The 20262-nt window shown below is 43.4% G+C and overlaps 1 protein-coding gene across 2 annotated transcripts in view; it reads right to left on the reverse strand.

Moving 5' to 3' along the window:
- Positions 1 to 466: 466 nt before the first annotated feature.
- NEMP1 (nuclear envelope integral membrane protein 1) overlaps positions 467 to 20262 on the reverse strand; it is a 289952-nt gene continuing 270156 nt past the window's right edge. For both annotated transcript variants that reach the window (XM_069230773.1, XM_069230774.1), the window contains exon 9: positions 467 to 5360. In XM_069230773.1, coding sequence (XP_069086874.1) covers positions 5186 to 5360 — 175 coding nt within the window. In that variant the 3' untranslated portion in view covers positions 467 to 5185. The remainder of the gene's footprint in view (positions 5361 to 20262) is intronic.

Raw genomic sequence — 20262 nt, forward strand, 5'->3', positions numbered from 1 at the left:
ACCTCGCAGTGGTCTGTTTTAAATGTCCTGGGAGGCAGGAGGGGTTGGGGTGGGTCGCAGGAGGGCATGAGCGGCAGAGGCAGGAGATGACACGCTGTGGGTGGAGCTGGATGACGCATCGGATGATGCGCTCTGGTCTGAGGCAGGAAGGCCTTGGAGCAGCTGGGGTGCTGTGTCTGGCCCAAAGAGATACATGGAAGGAGGCACATGGAAAGGGAATATAATCCAGGGATGAACATGTGTCCTCTGAAGCACAGACATTTTCAGATTAATAAAAATTCAGACTCCGTGAAATTCTACCATTCAGAGCGCCTATGTCCCTAATTTATGTGTCCCAGTGATGACATTTATAATTTTTCTTAGGCATAATTCATCCAACTTTCACATAAGCAGTGTGTTTCGGTTCAACCAGTGGTAAATAGGAATATGTTGACGAGCCACACAAACTCAGAGGCAACAATACTAATTGTTACAAAAAAATGTTTTTATTAAAAATGTACACCAGTTTACAATTTTTTTGCAATATGCAAATAAGAAATATCATGCACCGTATTTCTTCAGAGGTCTTCCTTTCTCAAGACCAACAAAAAGGCACTTTCTGAACCAAAGTTACTACTTTAATATAAAAAAATAACATTTTGCCACCCATCCTGGGCACACGCTTAAAAAACGTTAAAGCGAAGCTGCACGCTTTCTTTTATTTACAGGACATTTATTTTTTCCAATGAGACTACATGTCCAAGACCAAACACTCAATTCCAAAGGAATCAACTTACTTCAGAGCTAAACCTTTTTACAGTCACACAAAGAACACTGGTTGCTCGGTTTTACTTCATACTTCAGAAAAAGTATGTTATTTTTCTTGGATATGGCTTTGTTCCTTTCAGTTGAACGGACAAAAGATGCCAAGGAAAAACATTTCTAGGGTACAGAGCAATCATCATCTTCTGGTAGGGAGAAGGGCACAGTACTGGATTCGCACGACAATGAAAGATAACATAAAAACATATTTTACAAGTCACAAAAATAAATGTTGTTTCACCTTCTGTGGAATCTTGCATGCCCGAGGCTATCACTAGATTTAAAACTATCTACAGGTGGATCCTGGCATCGTTAAACATTTATCTCCACGGCCTTATACTGCTTTACTCTGCACAGCAATAAGCAAGTGCCAGATCATTGTGCACTAAACAATTACGTCTGAATGTCTAATGACAGTGGACATATTTAGTACTTCAGGGAACACATGCTCTTAGTAGGAGAATATTTCTAAAGCAGAAAATGTGGAAGCTATTTGTACAGCAAAGTCTCGGGAAGTTTTTAACTGTACGGAATGCTACTACAAAACGAGGAGTTGGAGATGCATTCAACTTCCAATTTAGATCAACATTATCGATATATAAGAAGGTAATGTAAACAATGCAGTCCAGCGTAGAACCTCTACAGTTGCATCACATTAATCTAACCTATATCTCTTAAAAACCAGCACACGTACCTATTTACATAAAAAGTAATACATTGTATTTTGACAGCATTTTCACAACATGCTGTACAAGCACTAACAGCAGCCAAGGCTACCCACCAAGTCCATCCAGTACTGTGTAACAATCAAATGGTCTGAAAGGAATTAACATATGAACAATAATAAACCAGATTCATAAGGAGACAAAGTCAGTGTCAGACAAACCCACTTTCAGCACCCTGCAGAAAATGATTACCCAAAGAAGTATTAGTAGGATTGTTGCTAGGTGGTTCTTGCTACTACTGTAAAGAAATAAGTAGGGGCCCATTAAGGAGAGCCGGTGAACAGGGACAGCGAATCGATATACATTATGTGCTGCAAGTAACATCGCAGGAAGCCATATGTCATGTTAACATGCACTAGACGTCTGCTGAAAGTATGCAGAAGTAGTATGAGGAGCTGAGTATATCAAGTTGCATGCAGAAGTTCGTATGATCTCCTTGATTACTGGTGGTCTTGGCTTTTGCTACCAATGCTCTAGAAAGATTTAAATTTAAGGTTCCCAAGCAGCCCTATGGTTTAAAGGTAAATAGTAGGTGGGCATTGCAAGAACCACTTTTTAAAAAAGAGTGAAAGCTGGCCTACTACAAGCAGTGACGGGTAGGCACACTAGAATGTAGAGAGATCAAGGTCAGAAGTAATTCATCTGACAAGCAAGAATAGGCAAAGGTTAAATATGACAGATTTGAGGAAACTGCAATTACAAATAGAGACAAACAAAGCCACAAATGCAATCAGTGAAGACCATTAAAATAAAAAAGCCTAGTCTGACTTAAAACTCCCATTCAACATTTCCTTGACCCACATTACTAAAACATTAAAGGGTCCAAAGTGGCATCATACCCTTTTATTTTTTCCACTGCAGGGTCGCAGGGACATAAAGAAATAATAAATGTTCTGCCCAACGGGTGTTACACTGAATGAGAAAGAGTAGATGGGGAAAAAGCAATAACTCATTTGTGGCTGCAACACATTTGCATCAAATTTACTTTCAGAGAAACGAAAGCAGTAACGGGCGTGTAACTCATAATACAACAAGTTTGAATGGTTCACAGTTTACCCTATCCTGAAATCAGTCATATTCTTCCATGTTTGTGCTTTTACTAGGAGCTCTAAACCTGTATTCACAGAATCCATTTAGACGTACTTTCAGATCGTTAAGCAAGCTGTTGAAATAGCAGGTACTGCTATATTATGTCTGACGTATGATCGGGTTGATACTCAGCACAATGCATAACAAAGATTAACTGAAATAACGAAAGCTCTTTGGAAAACTAAAAATATTACCGCTGTGCCACTTATTCACAGTACAAAATAACCCTGAAAAGTGCTCTTGGAACAGATTTTGAACTAAACGACATGACTATATAAAAGACGGCAGTTATCTTTGTAAGCAATGCTCACTACTAATATGGGGAAAAGTGTTTTAATCAAATCGCTAGAAAAATGCAAAGTAGGCTATACCTCTTACTAATACACTCAATCTGTAATATACATACACAGAGCGTTGTTAGGAGTATCTCTACTTCACTGCAACAGTCAGATACAAAGGAATAGTTAGGACCAGGGATGGATTCACTGTTCAATTTTTTTGTGCAGCAATATTAAAGTGGGAGACCAGAACGGTATTAAAAGATTGTCTGTCCTATCTGGTTAAACTACATTTAAGTATGCAGCCCGGCAAAAATGAACACTAATTGTCCTAGAATATTGCTGGTAAGAAGTAAAAGATTAACAGAGTTGCCCTACACACTCAATGCAGTGAGTGAACTTTGAATTTTGCTTAGGATGGAGCGGATAACATTTATGTAAATTGATCCTGGAGAGTGCAGATATGAAGAATAAGCACAGTTACTATCAAGGTGGCCATTGACCAGGCTTAGAGGCAAGGAGTATACTATAATCTGGCATGTAGCCTTCAGGACACTTTCCGGCACGTTTATTAATTGTTACCAGCTTGCATAGTTACATAGCGCCATAAAAAGTAACACGTTCCCATTCCGAATAAAGGATATGCTCAAGATCCAAGGTCAAAAGAGTAATGAGGCATAGTCAGCCTTTGTACCTATCCTTGACTGGTATCTGTGGACAGACCTACTAATAGCTCTAAAAGAACGTCGAACTAAAGGCATGATAATCCTGGCACTACATGTGCAACACAGGTGTCTTGAATCGTCAATTACAATTCAGAGGATATTTCAGATTGTAAAGTGCATACTCGTAATCACAATTATCTGTTAAAGAAATGTGGTGCCCCGAAGAAATGGGGAATAAAGCATAAAACTCAGCAAATTAATAGCCAGTAATTATTTGCCAACTGCCACTCCTGGGAAGTCACGATTCAAGTTGTGTCTTGCTGCAAGTACTATACAAAAAAACAGGGATGAACAATAAGAAATCCCACAGGTCGACGCACGAGAAGTTTTAGATGAAAAGTATTAGCAAAGCACTCGAACAGACCAAACAACTCTAGTGTCATCAGACTGGCAATGATCTTTCATAAGCTACTTTGTGGTAGGTAAGACTTTTCCTGCTGCATAGTTTCCGATCTTCAGAACTCCTATAGTAACTAATTACTACAACTCAATGGGTTAAGTCCATACACCAGCCCACTAAATCCCTCACATTGTTAGGTAAAATACAGGGTTAAATATCTTACAATTTCTATCAGCTTTGAATTCCTGAGGCTTTCCTGCTCTCCCTTAGGTCCTTGATCTAACAAATACAAAATAAAGTTAAGATGCTAAGGTCACTTAGTATTGATTTTATCGATCCACATCCCAAAGGATGGGTGTTTGGACAACAATTTCATTTTACATTTGTCAGCACCGCCAACTGAAGAGATTACACTTTTAAGAAAAATACACAGAATTTGATGAAAATAAATTTGCAACGGCTTATTATCAGCCACTATCATCTGTTAAACTGACTGTTAAACGCTCATAAACTGTCGCTAAAGAAAACTAAGTCGGTAGGGTCCCATACACATTTGTTAAGCATGTCCCAACACCCGCTAACATACGCTGTCTGCACACATTTTTCTAAAAAGTGCCCTTGCAAACAAGAGGGTTTCCATTGTGTCACAGGAGAGGTATTAAAGTGTACGGGAGTGATGCGAAGAAAGGTCAAACGAAACAGTAAAACTGAAAAGCTTCTCTCGGGGTTGCGCTTAATCAGCATAAAATCATAAGAGCTGAAAAAATTGGGTATCAATTAAAACTAGAAATGTCCACTTGGTGGCAGTGTAGACAGGAAATCTTAAATGGAAGAACAAGCTAAAGATTTGAGACAACAAATGGGAACTTAGTGAGCAACAAGAAAAAATCTAAAAAAGCGTTTGGTTGGGTAAGAGTCTATTTAACACGAGGTAGAACTCGCAACAAATATTTATGGCTGTGAACGGAAGCACTCCCTTCATTGGCAAGGAAGCTCCCTTTAAAAAAACGACCAATTTTCAAACAAAAAACGTCAGCCCACGAAGAAAAACAGGACTAGGCATTGCGTGGCTCTAGCCTTCTCGATTTACATTAAAATATCTCGAGAAGGCAACCGTGCCATTCTTATTCAAGTACGTCTGGACACCAGAAGGCAATGCATTGAGAAGACCAGCCCTAGATGCACTTCACCAAATTGCAGAGAACAAATTGGCTTTGTCGGCACAAATTATGATGAAACATGATTTCCATATGTGAACGACAGGCTGAGGTTTTCTTCTTCGTTTTCGCTGTCTCCAAAAAGTTGATCCTCAATGAAGGTCCCCCCTAGGCCATATTCCTGCTCGTGGACTGATACTTCGTTTGGAGTAAGGTGGGACGAACCTTCCACAAAGTCAGCAAACCTGGGGCGAAAGAAGAACACCATAACTGTTAACGCTCCACAATCACAGTGCACGTTTAAGTATTAGACTGTAATTCATGCAGCCGTGGTAATTCTCACAGGATCCGTACTTGTGAGGGCAGTACGACTATGTTATCTGAAAGGAAAGTTACTTACTTTACATTGGCTCAACTCCACTCAATGAGTGTCCTCTTACATGTATACGGATGACAGTTTATAGTCAGCCTCGCTACCATTCAATAATTTTAACATAGACCAGGCTCCCCCTAGAACTTTATTTCGTGCCCAAACCACGGTCCACTCTTATATGGCCACAAACGTTTAAAACTCAACACGTCTAAAAGTGAGCTACTCTTCACAAGAATAGGTTAATAAATTGAATCCTTACAGTTGGGCAGAAGTGATGGAACACCTCAACCCCTTCCAAGGGGAGTACACCACAGATTCAGAACTATCCCTTGAATACTATAGCTCCAACGCAGCCAGTGCTTGTTTTTTGCAGTTACTACCGAAGAATGCCCTGCTCTACACATCAACAGTTCAGAACACTCCTGTGAGCTTTAGTACAATCAGGCCTTGATTACAGCAATTCCTGTTACTTGTCTCTCTAAAAAAAACAGGAGATTACAACTGGTATAAAACACAACAGTTCGTCTCACTGGTTTGCGGGTCGGTGGGTGCAGCGGACCTGTTTGGGGCCCTGCATTTAACGCCACCCGAAGGCTGTTACCAACTGACCTCAGGAGACTCAAGCCTGCGAAAAAGAGGCACACTGATTGGCCGGCGTGTCTCAAACTGGACCATACCCGGGGAATCCTCGACCTAATTGGTCAAGGAGATGGGCCTTTCTAGCCTAATTCCACTGGGGGTGTAGGAGAGTATATGAAGAAAGGAGTTTATAGATATATTCTCTCTCCTCGAGGTGGGGCAGACTAGTTTGGACTAGAACGCACATGACAAGAAAGACGAGGATAGTAGGGGAAAGGTGCAAGCCATGGGTGGAGGGAACTATAGAAAACTGGCTACGAGCTGTCATCACCTGTCTTACCCCTTGACCCAGGCAGCTGCTTGGTACCCTACTCCACGGTGGATGATGCAGTGGATCGGGATAAAGTACTAGGAAAAGGGGCGCTGTTAGCAAAGATCAATGTTGAACCCGCTTCCTGCCGGTGCACCCAGATAGCCATCACCTGTTGGGGTTACACCTAGATGACCAATTTTATTATGACAAATACCTGCCCATGGGCTGCGCCATCTCCTGAGCGTATTTTGAGGCATTCAGTTTCTTCATGGAATGGGTACTGCTAGAGAGGGGCCCTGGGAGGGAGTGTACACATTATCTGGATGACTTCCTATTCGTGAGTAAGGTGGGTACCAAGAAGTGCGAGGAGTTGCTACACACTTTCAAGACGCTGGCTGAGTAGCTAGGGGTGCCTCCAGCACAAGACAACAGGAGGAAGTGGGAGTTTGCAGTCTTCCTCAGACCAAGGTGGAGGAGCTGCAAAAGGCTATTGCAGCGATGCTCGCAAAATAGAAAGCGACGCTAGGTGAAATCCAGCAGCTCTTGGGGAGGCTCAACTTCACAAATGAAGTGATATCAGCAGGCAGGCCTTTTGCCAGACAACTAGCATGTTGAGCACTGGCCTTAAGGAGAAGCACCATAGAGTGTGCCTCACAGAAGAGGTCAAGAAGGACCCGGAACAATGGCTATGCTTCTTGGGTAGTTTCAATGGAATGCTAATATGGAGGGAACCCTGGGTCCCCAACAGAGAACTCGAACTCTTCACAGATGTAGCAGGTGGTGAAGGTTTCGGGGCAGTACTAGGATCAGCCTGGACAGCAGCCTGCTGCATGGCTTGTAGGAGGGGTAATCAAGAACATCCGAGTGCTGGAACTTTTTCCCAAAACTGTTGCCTTCATCGTCTCGGGGGACAGACTCGCGAACAGCTCACACTATGATTGGACAATCCGTGGAGGTGCAGGTGCTTCACTGCGGGACAGCACGGTGACCGCACGTGGTCCGGTGTTACGCCGCCTAACAGGATGTCAACTAAAGGATTGCAGTGAGGGCTAGGCATATTCCTGGTTGTGATACCTCAATGGCTGACACATTGTCTTGTTTTTAAGAAAGTCAACAGACTCAGTGAGGATCGGATAAAGAGGTTGGGACGCTGGGCGCATTTAAAGGGTACATACGGCCTGTGGCCCCGTGAGTCTAAACCACCCACCTCCTCCCACAGTTTTTTCTCTTTACCTACTGCATACCCCTCCTGCGACAGACACAGAATATGAATTGGGGGCCACTACTACATCTCACGGCCACAGCTGTGGTTAGTGTGGAAGAACTATGGGGGGCTGGGGTTGCGGGGCACGTCGGTGTCATGGCTGGAACAGTAAGGAATGAGACGACCCCAGCTCCTTACCTCAGTACAGAGCGTATTACAGCAGGAAGGCAGATTGGACGCTGTTGTCATACAACTAAGGGGGGAATTATCTAACGTGCCTGGGTAGGAAGGACTTGTTGAGGGCAATTGTGTCATGGATCACGGCAGTGGTGAGAGGGAGCCATCCCTCAGACATTCTACGGTCCAAAATAATACCAAGGCCAGAGTGGAGGATGTTCAAGGATCACATGCGGTTGAAAGATGCAGACGGACGCTGAACATATCCATGGCCAAGGTGTATAAAGCCAACTCCTGGGGTTTTGTAATGCACAGCTTTATTAACCTCAAGACACCAGGGTTTTATAAGGCAGATGGCGTCCACTTGGCTGAGGTGGGCATCGATATGTTTTTGTTGAACGTAGTGGGGGCTCTAGAACAGATAGGCTTCTATTAAGGCAGGTCACAAGGGGGAACTGCCTCTGGTTGGGTAAACACAGGAAAGGGGGGGGGGGGGGGAGGGGGGCGGACATGGGACATACCAGAATGGCCAGGAGGGAAGATGGTCACTCACCCTTCTGGGTTGGGTTAGTTCGCGGGCCAGTCGGTGCAGCGAACCTGTTTGGGGCACGTATCTAACACCGCCCAAAGGTGGTGACAAACTAACCGCAGGAGGCTCAAGCCTACGAAAATATGTAGCACAGTGAATGGCTGGAGTGTTTCATACTGGCCAATCGAGCGTTTAGGCAAGGGCTTCGTGGTGCTTGAAAAGGGGCACCAGGCCGCACCCCCTGAATTCAAGTGACCGCCGCAATTTGACCCACCCACATCATAGGAGCAGACGTCACAGCCAATGACTCTGGAGCTAGGTGTGTGCGAAACACACATCCAGACGGATAACACATTAGCCCAAAAATTAAGAGCTGCTCAACAAGAGTCCTTGGAATGCCTCACAGCAGTAACACGAGGGAGCATACATTGGGCAAGGGGATGGCAGTGGGCGGACACAGCACTTGCAGCCCGGTAAAGGCCAGGGGGCCGCCAATTGCAATTCGGTGGCAAGGGAAGCCTAGCCACAGAAATGCTGTCTAAGGGCCTCTTGTGAGAATAGGCTGTGCAAGAACGGTGGCGGCCAGTACAGTAGCAAATTAACCCAGGGTAACTGGAAGGACACATAAAACCTATCCTGGCATTGAACTTGAGTGACAAAATTGCATGTCTATGTTTGTGATGTACAAGGTATCAAACTGGTGCAGTTTATACACCAGCAATGTACCCCCTCGTTTTTGTCCCATGGGGAGGTGGGGCGGGGGGACATGGGACATGGGACATAACGGAACGGCCAGGAGGGAAGATGGTCACTCAACCTTCTGGGTGGGGTTATAAGCAATCATCGATGAGACCATATCGCACCCTCTCTCACCCATTTCAACTGGCTTCCCATCAAGGAAAGATCCTTTTTAAAGCCTAAGTAATTGTGCACCATGCCACTTACAAAAATGCCACCTATTTTGTTACCTCCAAATTCCATCTCCATCACCCTCAACGTTCTCTTCATTCAATTGGCCAGTTTCTTGTATTCCTAAAACTCGTAAAGTTTAAGGATACAGCATTCTCTGTAGCCGCTGCCAGGGAACGGAATAAACTACCAATCTCTTTGCATGCCACTCCCTTATTAAATTTTTTAGTAAAGCACTGAAACCTTCTTTCCACTACTACTTAAGCTACGATTTGTTTAGCACATAATAGCCTGCTACAGCGCCAAGAAACATCAATGTACGAGTGCTCTAGAAATAATAAATAACAGGGATACTTCTGTAACGGTAACCTGTAGCCATAAAGGTTAGGATACTCTCCCGTTAGGAGACTAACACAGCAAACGTGTAACTTTTAAGCTCCAAGAAGTAGCCACTGAGTGTACGGTTTCTGACATCAGAAATTCTAAACACATTTGCAAGTGTTTGGAAAGTAACTAAGGTGTAGTTACTTTCAGAAGTAGTAAAATAGAAGCTCTTCTTGGTACGGGTGACAAACACACTATGGCCCAAATTAATACTTTTTAGCGCCGCATTTGCGTCATTTTTTACGCAAAAGCGGCGCAAACATACAAAATATATTGTATTTATGTTCAAAATTCTTAGACTTACAAAAAATATTCACGAGAACCTTTGAGATTCCAGTGTTAAGACACTGGACGGGACCATAAAGCTTTGTTTGAATGCACAATCCAATTTCTTTACTCAAAAACCCATGAAATTTCTTGATCAAGCATATTATTATCTAAGATAAGTTACTTAGACGTACTAGTTTTAAATTGATCAGGCTTATGCAATGTGTGCCGATTTAGTCCCCGTATTTTTTAAAATAATTTCTTGTTATTAAATACTTCCAACAAACAGTCCAACATAAAACAAAACAGCCCCTCTCTGCAAAGCCGAAACCCATTGGCCTGTCTCCCATTCAGCCCAGGTAAACATAGCAATATGTGTCCCTCATGTATACGCGCTAGTACATATTCCACCCAGTCGCATTGTGAGCCATGAATCCACTAAACTCAGGAAAGTGAACTCAGATATTCATGGCTGTCACATCCTGTCCCTCTTTTTTGGGGGGCTTTTAGCCTGTGTCTTAATCATTGTTTTGTACTCAATGTATTTTAAAGAGGTCGCTAGATTTGATATTTCTTACTTAAATTATTGTAATCACTGACTAATACAACATGCCATATTCAACCTACAAAACGAAATAGTGACCTTATAACAACACACCTCCCAAGTAAAGGTTGAGTGGCTGCCTGGAGTGAGCATTCTCCTTGGGTCATACAGCAATAAACAAATAAATCACACCTAAATGAAATTCAGAAAGACCAGGCAAATGCACATTTAGAATTTCTCCTATTTTGAGGTGGAAACTAAAATGAAGAATTGTTACACGAGAAAAAATAGTTGATTACTTGTAGTCCTAGTTCTTTGTCATGGGCATTCTCTCTAAATCCATAAACGTGAATATCCCCATACATGTTCTGAATCCTCACACCAGTGAAAAAACAATTAAAGCCAACATTTTCTACCATCTCTCCTTTTTTAGGTTTTAAACGTAGTCCCAATTCACCAATATTAAAGTATTCTACATTTGGCTGAAAAGACTACTTAAGCTAAACCTATTTTTTAAGGCTGCTAATACTAGGGAAATTGTAGTCTCAACGAAACTGAGCATAAACAGTGACAAATTAAAACACTGTACATTTAATGTTCCAGATCTGGGTAATCTTCTCATCATGCAATGCAGGGTGCACCATTTTTCAAATCCGACCACTTAAAGGGCACATTGGTTGGCACTTCTGTTCCTGCTCAGCGTGAAGACATCTATAATTATGTAGGTTAATTTTGCACATATTTGCTGAAGAAAGGCAATCTCTCGGTCCCAAGTGACTAGTGGTTGATCTCTGACATTAAAGCAAACATAGGTACCCCAAAACGACCATCAATGGAATGGCCTGGACTTTAGTGTGGTAACAGGCTATGGAAATTGGGAATTCTATCACTGTGGTTGAGAGCTATTTAAATTCTTCATACGGATACTTGGGCGCGAATAAATTTGGGTCTGAACTCAGGTCTTAACAATTCCAGGCTTGAACCAGGGGTATGTTTTTAGCACCACTGTTGTACAGCCTTTATCAGGTAGACCTCGGGGTTGAAATGAAGATTACTTGTTCATTTCTTTCAAAGTTTGGCTCAGTTCATCTTCCAATAATACATCATATTTCCGACAACTTTACTAAAATAGAACAAGGATAGGTCTGTTTGGCTCTACAAAACGCAATCATTGAACAATTAACCAGGTAACAATCAAACATGGTTTTTACTTTAAGATTAAATCATGAGGTTCCTGGAGTTTTCAGGACTGTTTAATAGCTCACAGAACCTTTTGGAATTACTTAAAGTTATGGGTTACAGTGCAAGATGGCTATGAAATTCAGCTCATCCATTAGAAACATAACTTATCAACTTTACTATTTTTTGCAAAACGTACAGCATAATTTTAATAGCCCCGCAGTAGAACACTGGCAGTCAGTTATTTCTGTCAAAGACTTTCTATTCCTGGCTCACGGACTGGAATCTAATCAAGGGATATTTGTGAAGTGTTTGGATCTGACAAAGTGCAGTGCTTTAGACCCATGTTTGGTGTACCAAAAACAACCCAATTTCAGATGTATTTGGAGTTTCACTTAATCAAACAATCCTTGGCAAGCATGGTCTAGTTTGTCAAAGTGTCCTATAGCTCAGGTTCAGATGATGTAATCTTCATCTTTTCTGCTTATGTACCCTATTGGATTTCATATATTCCTTTATTTAAGTGCACATTTCCCATTTATAAATGCATGCTTAATTTAGATTTGTTTGCACATATAGAACATATAATTGTTGTATTTATAGTTTAATTGTGCATCAGTTATTCATATACTCACAGACACCAATATATGTGTGTGTGTGTGTGTGTGTATATATATATATATATATATATATATATATATATATATATATATATATATATATATATATATAACCTGGTCACCAGTAGGTAGTCATAAGTAGGACCTAGTTTCCATAGAAAGAGCATTTATTGTTTTGCCAATAACTCTCGCAATGCTTGACAAATCTTCATGAAATTTTCAAAAATTATACTACAGTCAGCTCAGTAGCTGACCTGAAAGTTTCTGGATGATCCGTCAAGTGGGGGCTGAGAAAAAAGGGGTGGGGTCCCAAAGCTCGTTTTCCCAATAGGGTTTTAGACATGCCTACAGCCTGAACCGCTGAACTAAGTTACACCAAATTTGGCAGGACGCTAGATCTTGGTATGCAGATTGTGCTTTTTATAATCAGCTGGGGGGTGGGAAAAGACGAGTGCAACAAGCATTTACAATGCAATGGGTCTTGCATTTGCTTTAGTAGAGCTACTGGCATTGTATGTTCAGAACTGGACACAAATTAGTCAACCCTACCTCATAATTTTGTCTTTTCCTGCCACATACTTCCAGTGGCCCTGCATATAACTAAAGCACTTCAATTTATCTTCTTCCTCTATCAGCAGCCAAAAATGAAAATGTTGCAACTTAGCACCCAACTTAAATCTGCCATGCTAATTCGAATAGAATACCACGTACACCACCCCACCATCAGAGTTGCTGGCTGGCTAACACAATTCCCAAAAAAAAGACATGACAGCCATGGAGTAACTAGAGAAATAAACTAGAAGGATCACCCAACTATATCAAGAGTGTTCAAACAGTTGTAGTGTAGTAAGGATGTTAAGTTGGCCTGAATCATGGTCATAATTACAATAAGGAGAGATTAATAAAACATATACAATTATCATATAAACTCAATAAAAATCTTATCAGAAATAACCTTTGGCATTAGACGGTAATGCTCGGAACAGCCCCTAGAGGACACCACAATGAAAACAGCATTTGTAAGAAACATGGTCACATAACCATATAGTTAGCCCTTGGGGGGGGCATAACCACATGAAAAGAAAACAACCAAAAGTAATGCAGTGAAACCATGTATTTAGACCCTAGAGGGCATAGTGCATTACACGTTTTCAGAACTAGCAGGCCTACTGCAATGATATTATAAACAAGACCCTTAAAAAACATTACTGTCAGCTGTAAAACAAATGTTTCAGCCATTACAGAGGTTAAAAAAGACACTGAATGATGGGAGGGGTTATAATTTTGGGATCCCCCACTAACCAAGTGTGGGGACCCAGGGATGCTCTAGACAGAAAGAGAGCGTTGTGACAAACATTTTGAAGGTGTTCCCATTGTCCTGGGACAACCACAGGCTGAGTTATTAACAAAAATGTTTTGTAAAAGAATGCCCTGCAAAGTATTATGATACGACCGAGTGCAGGAAATATTGCAGTATGTTGACTGTAAGGCTCAGATCAGTCCTTAGAGAACACCACAATAAAAATATAATTTGTAAGAAGCATGGTCATATAATCATATAGTTAACCCCTAGAGAACACAACACATGTAAACAGAATGGCAGAAAATAATGCAATGCAACCATATATTTATCCCCTAGAAGACATAGTGCATTACGTATTTTCAGGACTATCAGGCCTATTGCAACTAATCCCCTTAGAACACACACTACTCCCAGCTGTAAAACAAACGTTCCAGCTGTAAGGGAGCTTAAAAAGGGACTGAACAGTGGGCGGGGTTACTATTTTGTAGTCTCCCTAGAGTGGGGACCCAGATATGACCTAAACAGAAAGAGTGCATTATGATGAACGTTTTGGTGGTGATCCAATTGTCCTAGGACCACCACAGGCTGAGTTATGGACAAAAATGTTGTGAAAACGAATGCTTGCAAAGTATTATGGGTTGAGTTTTCCAGTATCGGCTCTCCCGCTGTGCCGGAGCATTTGCTTTGAGTATTTCTGTTGTACGTAAAGCATTTACCAATCTCAAGTGTTTAAGGGGAGAGCCACCAGAAATTACACTGATTAGGTAACTGTGAACAATGTGACCAGGCTCCAATACCACAGATCGAGTTCACGCTGTTGTGCCGGTTCGTGCTGTGAGCACCATGGCCGACATGCAGCACGAAGGGGAGAGACCAAAAAAAATAAAAACTTGTTTGCCCATACTAAGTATATCTGCAATCGCACAATAATTTAACAGGACAGTCTGTAAAGGCGTGACAAAAACCGCCTCAAGGCGCGACAAACATAAGACATTTACTAATGACATCAAGTGATTTTGAAAGGCAAGCCCAGGAACGAATGAAAGTGATGGGCATGAAATGGGCGTAGCTAAAAGCCCACCATACTTACACCAGATCAAAGCACTTGCACGCTTGACCTAAAAAGGAAGGTCTGGACTTTGTCAATGGTTTAAATGACAAAGTCGAGCTAGCAATTTAAAAGTGCTCTACTAGTTTGAAGTTGCAGGCTGGTAGTCATGTTTTACTTGTTGCACTCATGGCCACACAATAGGTGCTGTAGCCTATTTGGAACACTTTAACTTACAGGCCCTGAGTACCCCTGTATCATATACCAGGGATTCATAAATTAGCTAACCTAGGCCAATTGGGTATAAGCTAATTAAACATACACGTTTAGGGGTCAAAGCACTGACACAGAGGTCAGGTTGACAGGTCTTTGTGCACTCTCAGTCATTACACCAGTACCTAACAGTCAAAAAGGGGGGTGAACCAGCAAAAAGCCATTTTCTCACACATTTTCTTTAAAAATATAAAAAGCATTGGCAAAATCAATGTTTCACAGGTGAGACGTATTGGCTTTGCTAATGCTAATCAGAAAAACCCATTGAGCTTAAGGTTTCATAATCTGTCTAGACTCCGAAAGCAGGCGATGAATAAGGCCGGACTGACCATACGAGGCATCAGGAATTTCCCCGGGAGGCTGGAAGGGTGAGCGTCCGCTTCTGTTACTAGGGGCCGGTTTTGTAGTAGTGCAGCAGTTTTAGAAGTACTGCAGAGTTCCTTGTACATCCAACTGTTTTTAGGCAACAACAAAAGTGCCAAGATAACTTTGGTGATTAATGTACCTGCTGGAGGGAGCTCATGGTTTTGTCATCTAAGGTAGTGCAGAGGGTTAAAATACCTTCTGCAAAGAACGTGTAGTCTGCAGATCACAGAACAGTATTTTATGCACATTGCTCAGTGGGACACTGCTTTTATCACAGGCCTTTTTTTGTTACTGTACAGTTCATAAGTTACAATCATAATCTAACACAGTGAGCTATGAACAGTCATCCAAGAGCTGCAAGCAAACTGCATGGTACAGGTTAGAAAGTTATGTTTTTTTCACAGTCTTTGATTATCCTAATTTTGCTAAAAAGGGGTTCTTTGTATAGAGATAAATTGCTAATAGTAAAGTCAACCCTAACCACTGTTACGTTCTGAATCCTAAAAATGCCTACCAGTATGGATAATATGTGAATCCTTCACCTTGTAGTCCCCTTTATGTAACATTTTCTATACACTGATTTACACATGTATGATTCATTGACTATGTGTGTGTAATGTAAAGTGTTCCAACGCCATATGCTGGTAAGAGAGGCGCTACAAAACAAATGAAGTACATGTGAGAGAGGGGCTATGAAGACATGAGAGGCTCTGTTAGAGGGTGATGGTGAGGGAATCATTCAAGAGTCCCAATGAAGATGTCTGTATTCTGGTGCACTGCAAGTTAATCATTAACTATGCTTTAAAAACGAATACAATTGAACATGCAATGAAACGGGTTGTAGAATGCACCATTTATGTTTCCCAAATTTTCTTGGAGGGGAGGAGATCCCCCTAGCCCCATTGTAGTGGTCAGGCTAGCTCTCTATGCACCCTATGGGGGCCGATGAGACAAAATTTGCCAAGGCTGCTTTGGGTTCCCAGTCCGGCCCTGGCGATGAACATAAGTTGATGCTTTTGCTCGTAAGTAAAAACAAAGATTAAATCAGGATACTTTGGACTTCAAGTCTCCTATGCTCATTTTAAAATATAGCTTAAAACTCATCTGTTGTCCTACAATGTGTTTCTGTTTGATTGAATTACCCTGCATTGCAGAAAAAAAACAGTTTTATGAGGCAACACACGTCTTTCAGTGGACGATGCAAATCAGTTTCATTTCAGATTTGGTTGCGCTCCAGGTAGATCGAGAGCCAAACTCTATCAAAGCCAAGAACTGGATTTAACCTCCAGGCTCATCTGCCTAGTGGGCAAAACTGTGTTTTTAACCCAGATTCCTAAAGGAGTTCTGCCTAGACTGTAATGGTCTACCTAAGCATGTGTCACTCCCATAGCTCGTGAACCACATCCCCAAAGATGGCCCAGAACATCTTGGTCACTCCCAGGGCACGTAACCCACAGCTCCAAACGGGACAAGGTACATCTGAGAAATAAATGAACATCTGTGATGGGCACATGTGGTTACTTAAAGCAGTCTTTGGCATTGTAAAGTCTTTCTGGGATGTCTATGATTATTAAACATCTTGAAGGTAAAGTTACTTTTAGGGTGACAATCCATTTGGATCATGATATTGTGGGCTTTTACCAAGAACCTCTGATACTAAACTAAAGAATTACAAGATGACTTCCTGACACAGGGACTACTTCCAGTATTATGATTTACATTTACAGGTCAGTGCATTCTTGGAGTTGTTTTCCTGATTTAGTTCATGAGACCCAACAGAACTTACTGACACATAAATGATTTGTAAAAGGAAAAGCTTAGACTGAAAAAAAATCAGTGGGCTCAGGACATTAAGTGAATTGAAACCTTAGCTAAGACCTGTGCTCATAAACAACACTTCAATATGGCATCTTCTGCGCTCCTCTCAATTATGTGATACAACACCTTCATCTGGCTGGTTAGAACTATGGTGGTCATTATGACAATGGCGGTGACTGTTAAAGTGGCGGTAACACCGCCAACAGGCTGGTAGTCATTACTGCCAAATTATGACCATGGCGGTGATAACTCCCATAGACAGCCAATGTACCATACCAGCCTCCAGGGTATTAACACCACTGACCACAGCAGCAGCCATCAACAGCCAGACGGAAGACAAGAAGACAGAGAAGATCCATGCCACCATGGAACCAGAACTTCAAGTCTTTCCGATGCTCCTCTACGCTACGCTCCACCAGGAAAACCAACACCGACGACGACGGAGTACAGGCGCCTAGCATAAAAGGGAGGGAGGGAGGAAAAGGAGAGTGTCACACACTCACAACACACACCATCCATACATACACACACACACACACACACACATATAACCAGCTGCAGAGGAAAACCAATCTCACAGGACACACATCATAATAATGCAAGGACAACATGTCATAAAAATGCAAGGACAACATTTAGCCATAACTGATAATCTAATTTGATGCCAACGGCCACCGTATTGTTCATGTGATAAGGAAAATTCGAGTAAATGTTCAGAAAGGGCCAACGGCCAGTCCAAAGTACAAAAGGCCCACAAGGCACTGTCCAAGCCCCAACTTGTTCCCTGACGAATTCCGCACTACACAGTGCAGGGGCATCATGTAGGTAATGGCCAGGCACCTCAGCTGAAGTGGGGAACTTGCCCACTGGCTCTGGAGGGGGCTCCATGCCCATTATCCTTTGCCGGGGAGTGCAAGGTCACAGCCTCTGAGGTGGGGAACTTGCCCACTGGTTCTGGAGGGGGCTCCATGCCCATTATCCTTTGCTGAGGAGTGCAAGGCCACAGTCGCTGAGGTGGGGATCTTGTCCACTGGTTATGGAGGAGGCTCCTTGTGCGACAGTCCCTGGAGGGTGGGTTACATGCCCCCTGCTGGAAGTGAGGGCTGCTGTGTCCCAGCTGGAGAAGAGGGCTGCTGTGTCACAGCTGGAGGGGAGGGCTGCTGTGTCACAGCTAGAGTAGAAGGCTCCTTGCCCACTGCTGTTGGAGGGGAAGCCCAGCCAGCCTCTGCTGGAGGTGAGGGCTCCTTGCCCACTGCTGTTGGAGGGGAACCCCTGTCCGCCTCTGCTGGAGGTGAGGGCTCCTTGCCCACTGCTGTTGGAGAGAGGCTCTTGCCTCTCAGTTGGTGGAAAGGGAACCTTCCGTCTCTTGGGTGGTGGAGGGGGATCCTTTCCCCCTCTTGGGTGGTGGAGGGGGATCCTTTACCCCTCTTGGGTGGTGGAGGGGGATCCTTTACCCCTCTTGGGTGGTGGAGGGGGATCCTTTCCCTCGCTTGGGTGGTGGAGTGGGATCCTTTCCCTCTCTTGGGTGGTGGAGCGGGATCCGTTCCTTTTTTGGGTGGTGGAGTTGGATCCTTCCCTTTCTTGCCTCCATGACTAGAAGGTGCCTCCAATGTCCCCATAGACTGGCTGAGGTGCTGGGCTATGTCGTTATAACCCTGCTCGAACAGCCAATGTTCTCAATCGTGCGGGCAAGGGATTTGTCTGCCTTGGTCAAAAACATGTGAAGCTACATTGCTTTTCCCCCAGGTGGAAGGTTTGTCCACTGTGAAGGCAGGATTCTATGCAATGGGACATATACCCAATATTATTGGGGCAATTGACGGTACACATATTGCGTTTGTCTCCTCCCCGCACAATGAACAGGTGTTCAAGAATCTGAAGAGTTTCCACTCACTCAATGTGCAAACGGTGTGCCTGGCGGACCAGTTCATCTCCCATGTCACTGCCAAGTATCCTGGGTCGGTGCATGACGCATTCATCCTGAGGAATATCAGCATCCCAAATGTGATGGCACAACTACAGAGGCACAGGCTGTGGCTAATTGGTAAGCCTGACTCCCCACCCAATGTATGTCAGTGTAGGCCTTCTGGTGTTAACACCATACCATTGTGTAAGGCTAATGGTTGTCCCTCAATACTTGCAGGTGACCTCTGGCTACCCAAATCTAGCGTGGCTCCTGACCCCCTGTGAGGTATGCCAGGGCAGGGATAGTCGTGGCACCTCCTCGCTGCCATTGGCTGGGGGACCTGCGGGGATGTAAGTGAGGTATTATGCTTCATGTCTGTGACATATTGTACATCCCTAACTTACCCACTATTGTTGCTGTTGCCCTGCCACCTTTGTTTGTGTATGGTGATGTATTGTGGGATTGTTAGTTCTCCATGCTGTGCATGCTTTGGTGATGGATGTACATGAAGGGCTGGGAGGGCAGTCCATGCATTGGCATAGCACGCAGGGCTTGGCATTGGGGTTAGTCAAATGTGTAGGTGCAGTGTGTGGGATGGAGTGGAGTGATGGTGATGGGAGTGAGGGTGAGGGGGTGTGATGGCATGCAGGTATAAGTAGTAAATATTGAATCACCAGTGTCAAGTCATCCGGCTACTCCAGTGAGTCCCTCAGGATGCAGGATTGCCAAGACTTCCTCCTCCCATGCTGTGAGCTGTGGGGGAGGAGGTGGGAGTCCACCACCAGTCCTCTGGATGGCGAGCTGGTGCCTTGCTGCTATGGAACGTACCTTGCCCCAGTAGGTCAATCCACCTCTTCCTGATGTCGTCCCTTGTTCTTGGATGCTGTCCCATGGCGTTCACACTGTCCACGATTCTCCACCATAGCTCCATCTTTCTGGCAATGGATATTTGCTGTATCTGTGCTCCAAACAGCAGTGGCTCTACCCTGACTATTTCCTCCACCATGACTGGCAACTCCTCATCAGTGAAACGGGGGTGCCTTAGTGGGGACATGGGTGTTGTGTGGTGTGGGTGTTGTGTAGAGGGTGTTAAGAGATGTGATGGGGTGTGGGATGTGGGGTGCATGATGGATGGATGGGTGTTTGTGGTGTGTGTGTGTGTGTGTGTGTGTGTAGTTGTCTCAGTGGTTTTCGTGTTAGTCTTGTGGCAATTATTGGTGTTCGTAAAGGGTTGTGGGTAATGTGGGTGGGTGTTTTATAGTGCTGTGTGTGTGTATCAGTGTCAGGTGTGTGACTTTCATTTTGGCCAATGTTGTGTTGTTTTGTATTTGGGTGGCCATTCTGAGCATGCCGAT

The sequence above is a fragment of the Pleurodeles waltl genome, chromosome 4_2 (assembly GCF_031143425.1).
Source record: "Pleurodeles waltl isolate 20211129_DDA chromosome 4_2, aPleWal1.hap1.20221129, whole genome shotgun sequence".
Classification (NCBI taxonomy): Eukaryota; Metazoa; Chordata; class Amphibia; order Caudata; family Salamandridae; genus Pleurodeles; species Pleurodeles waltl.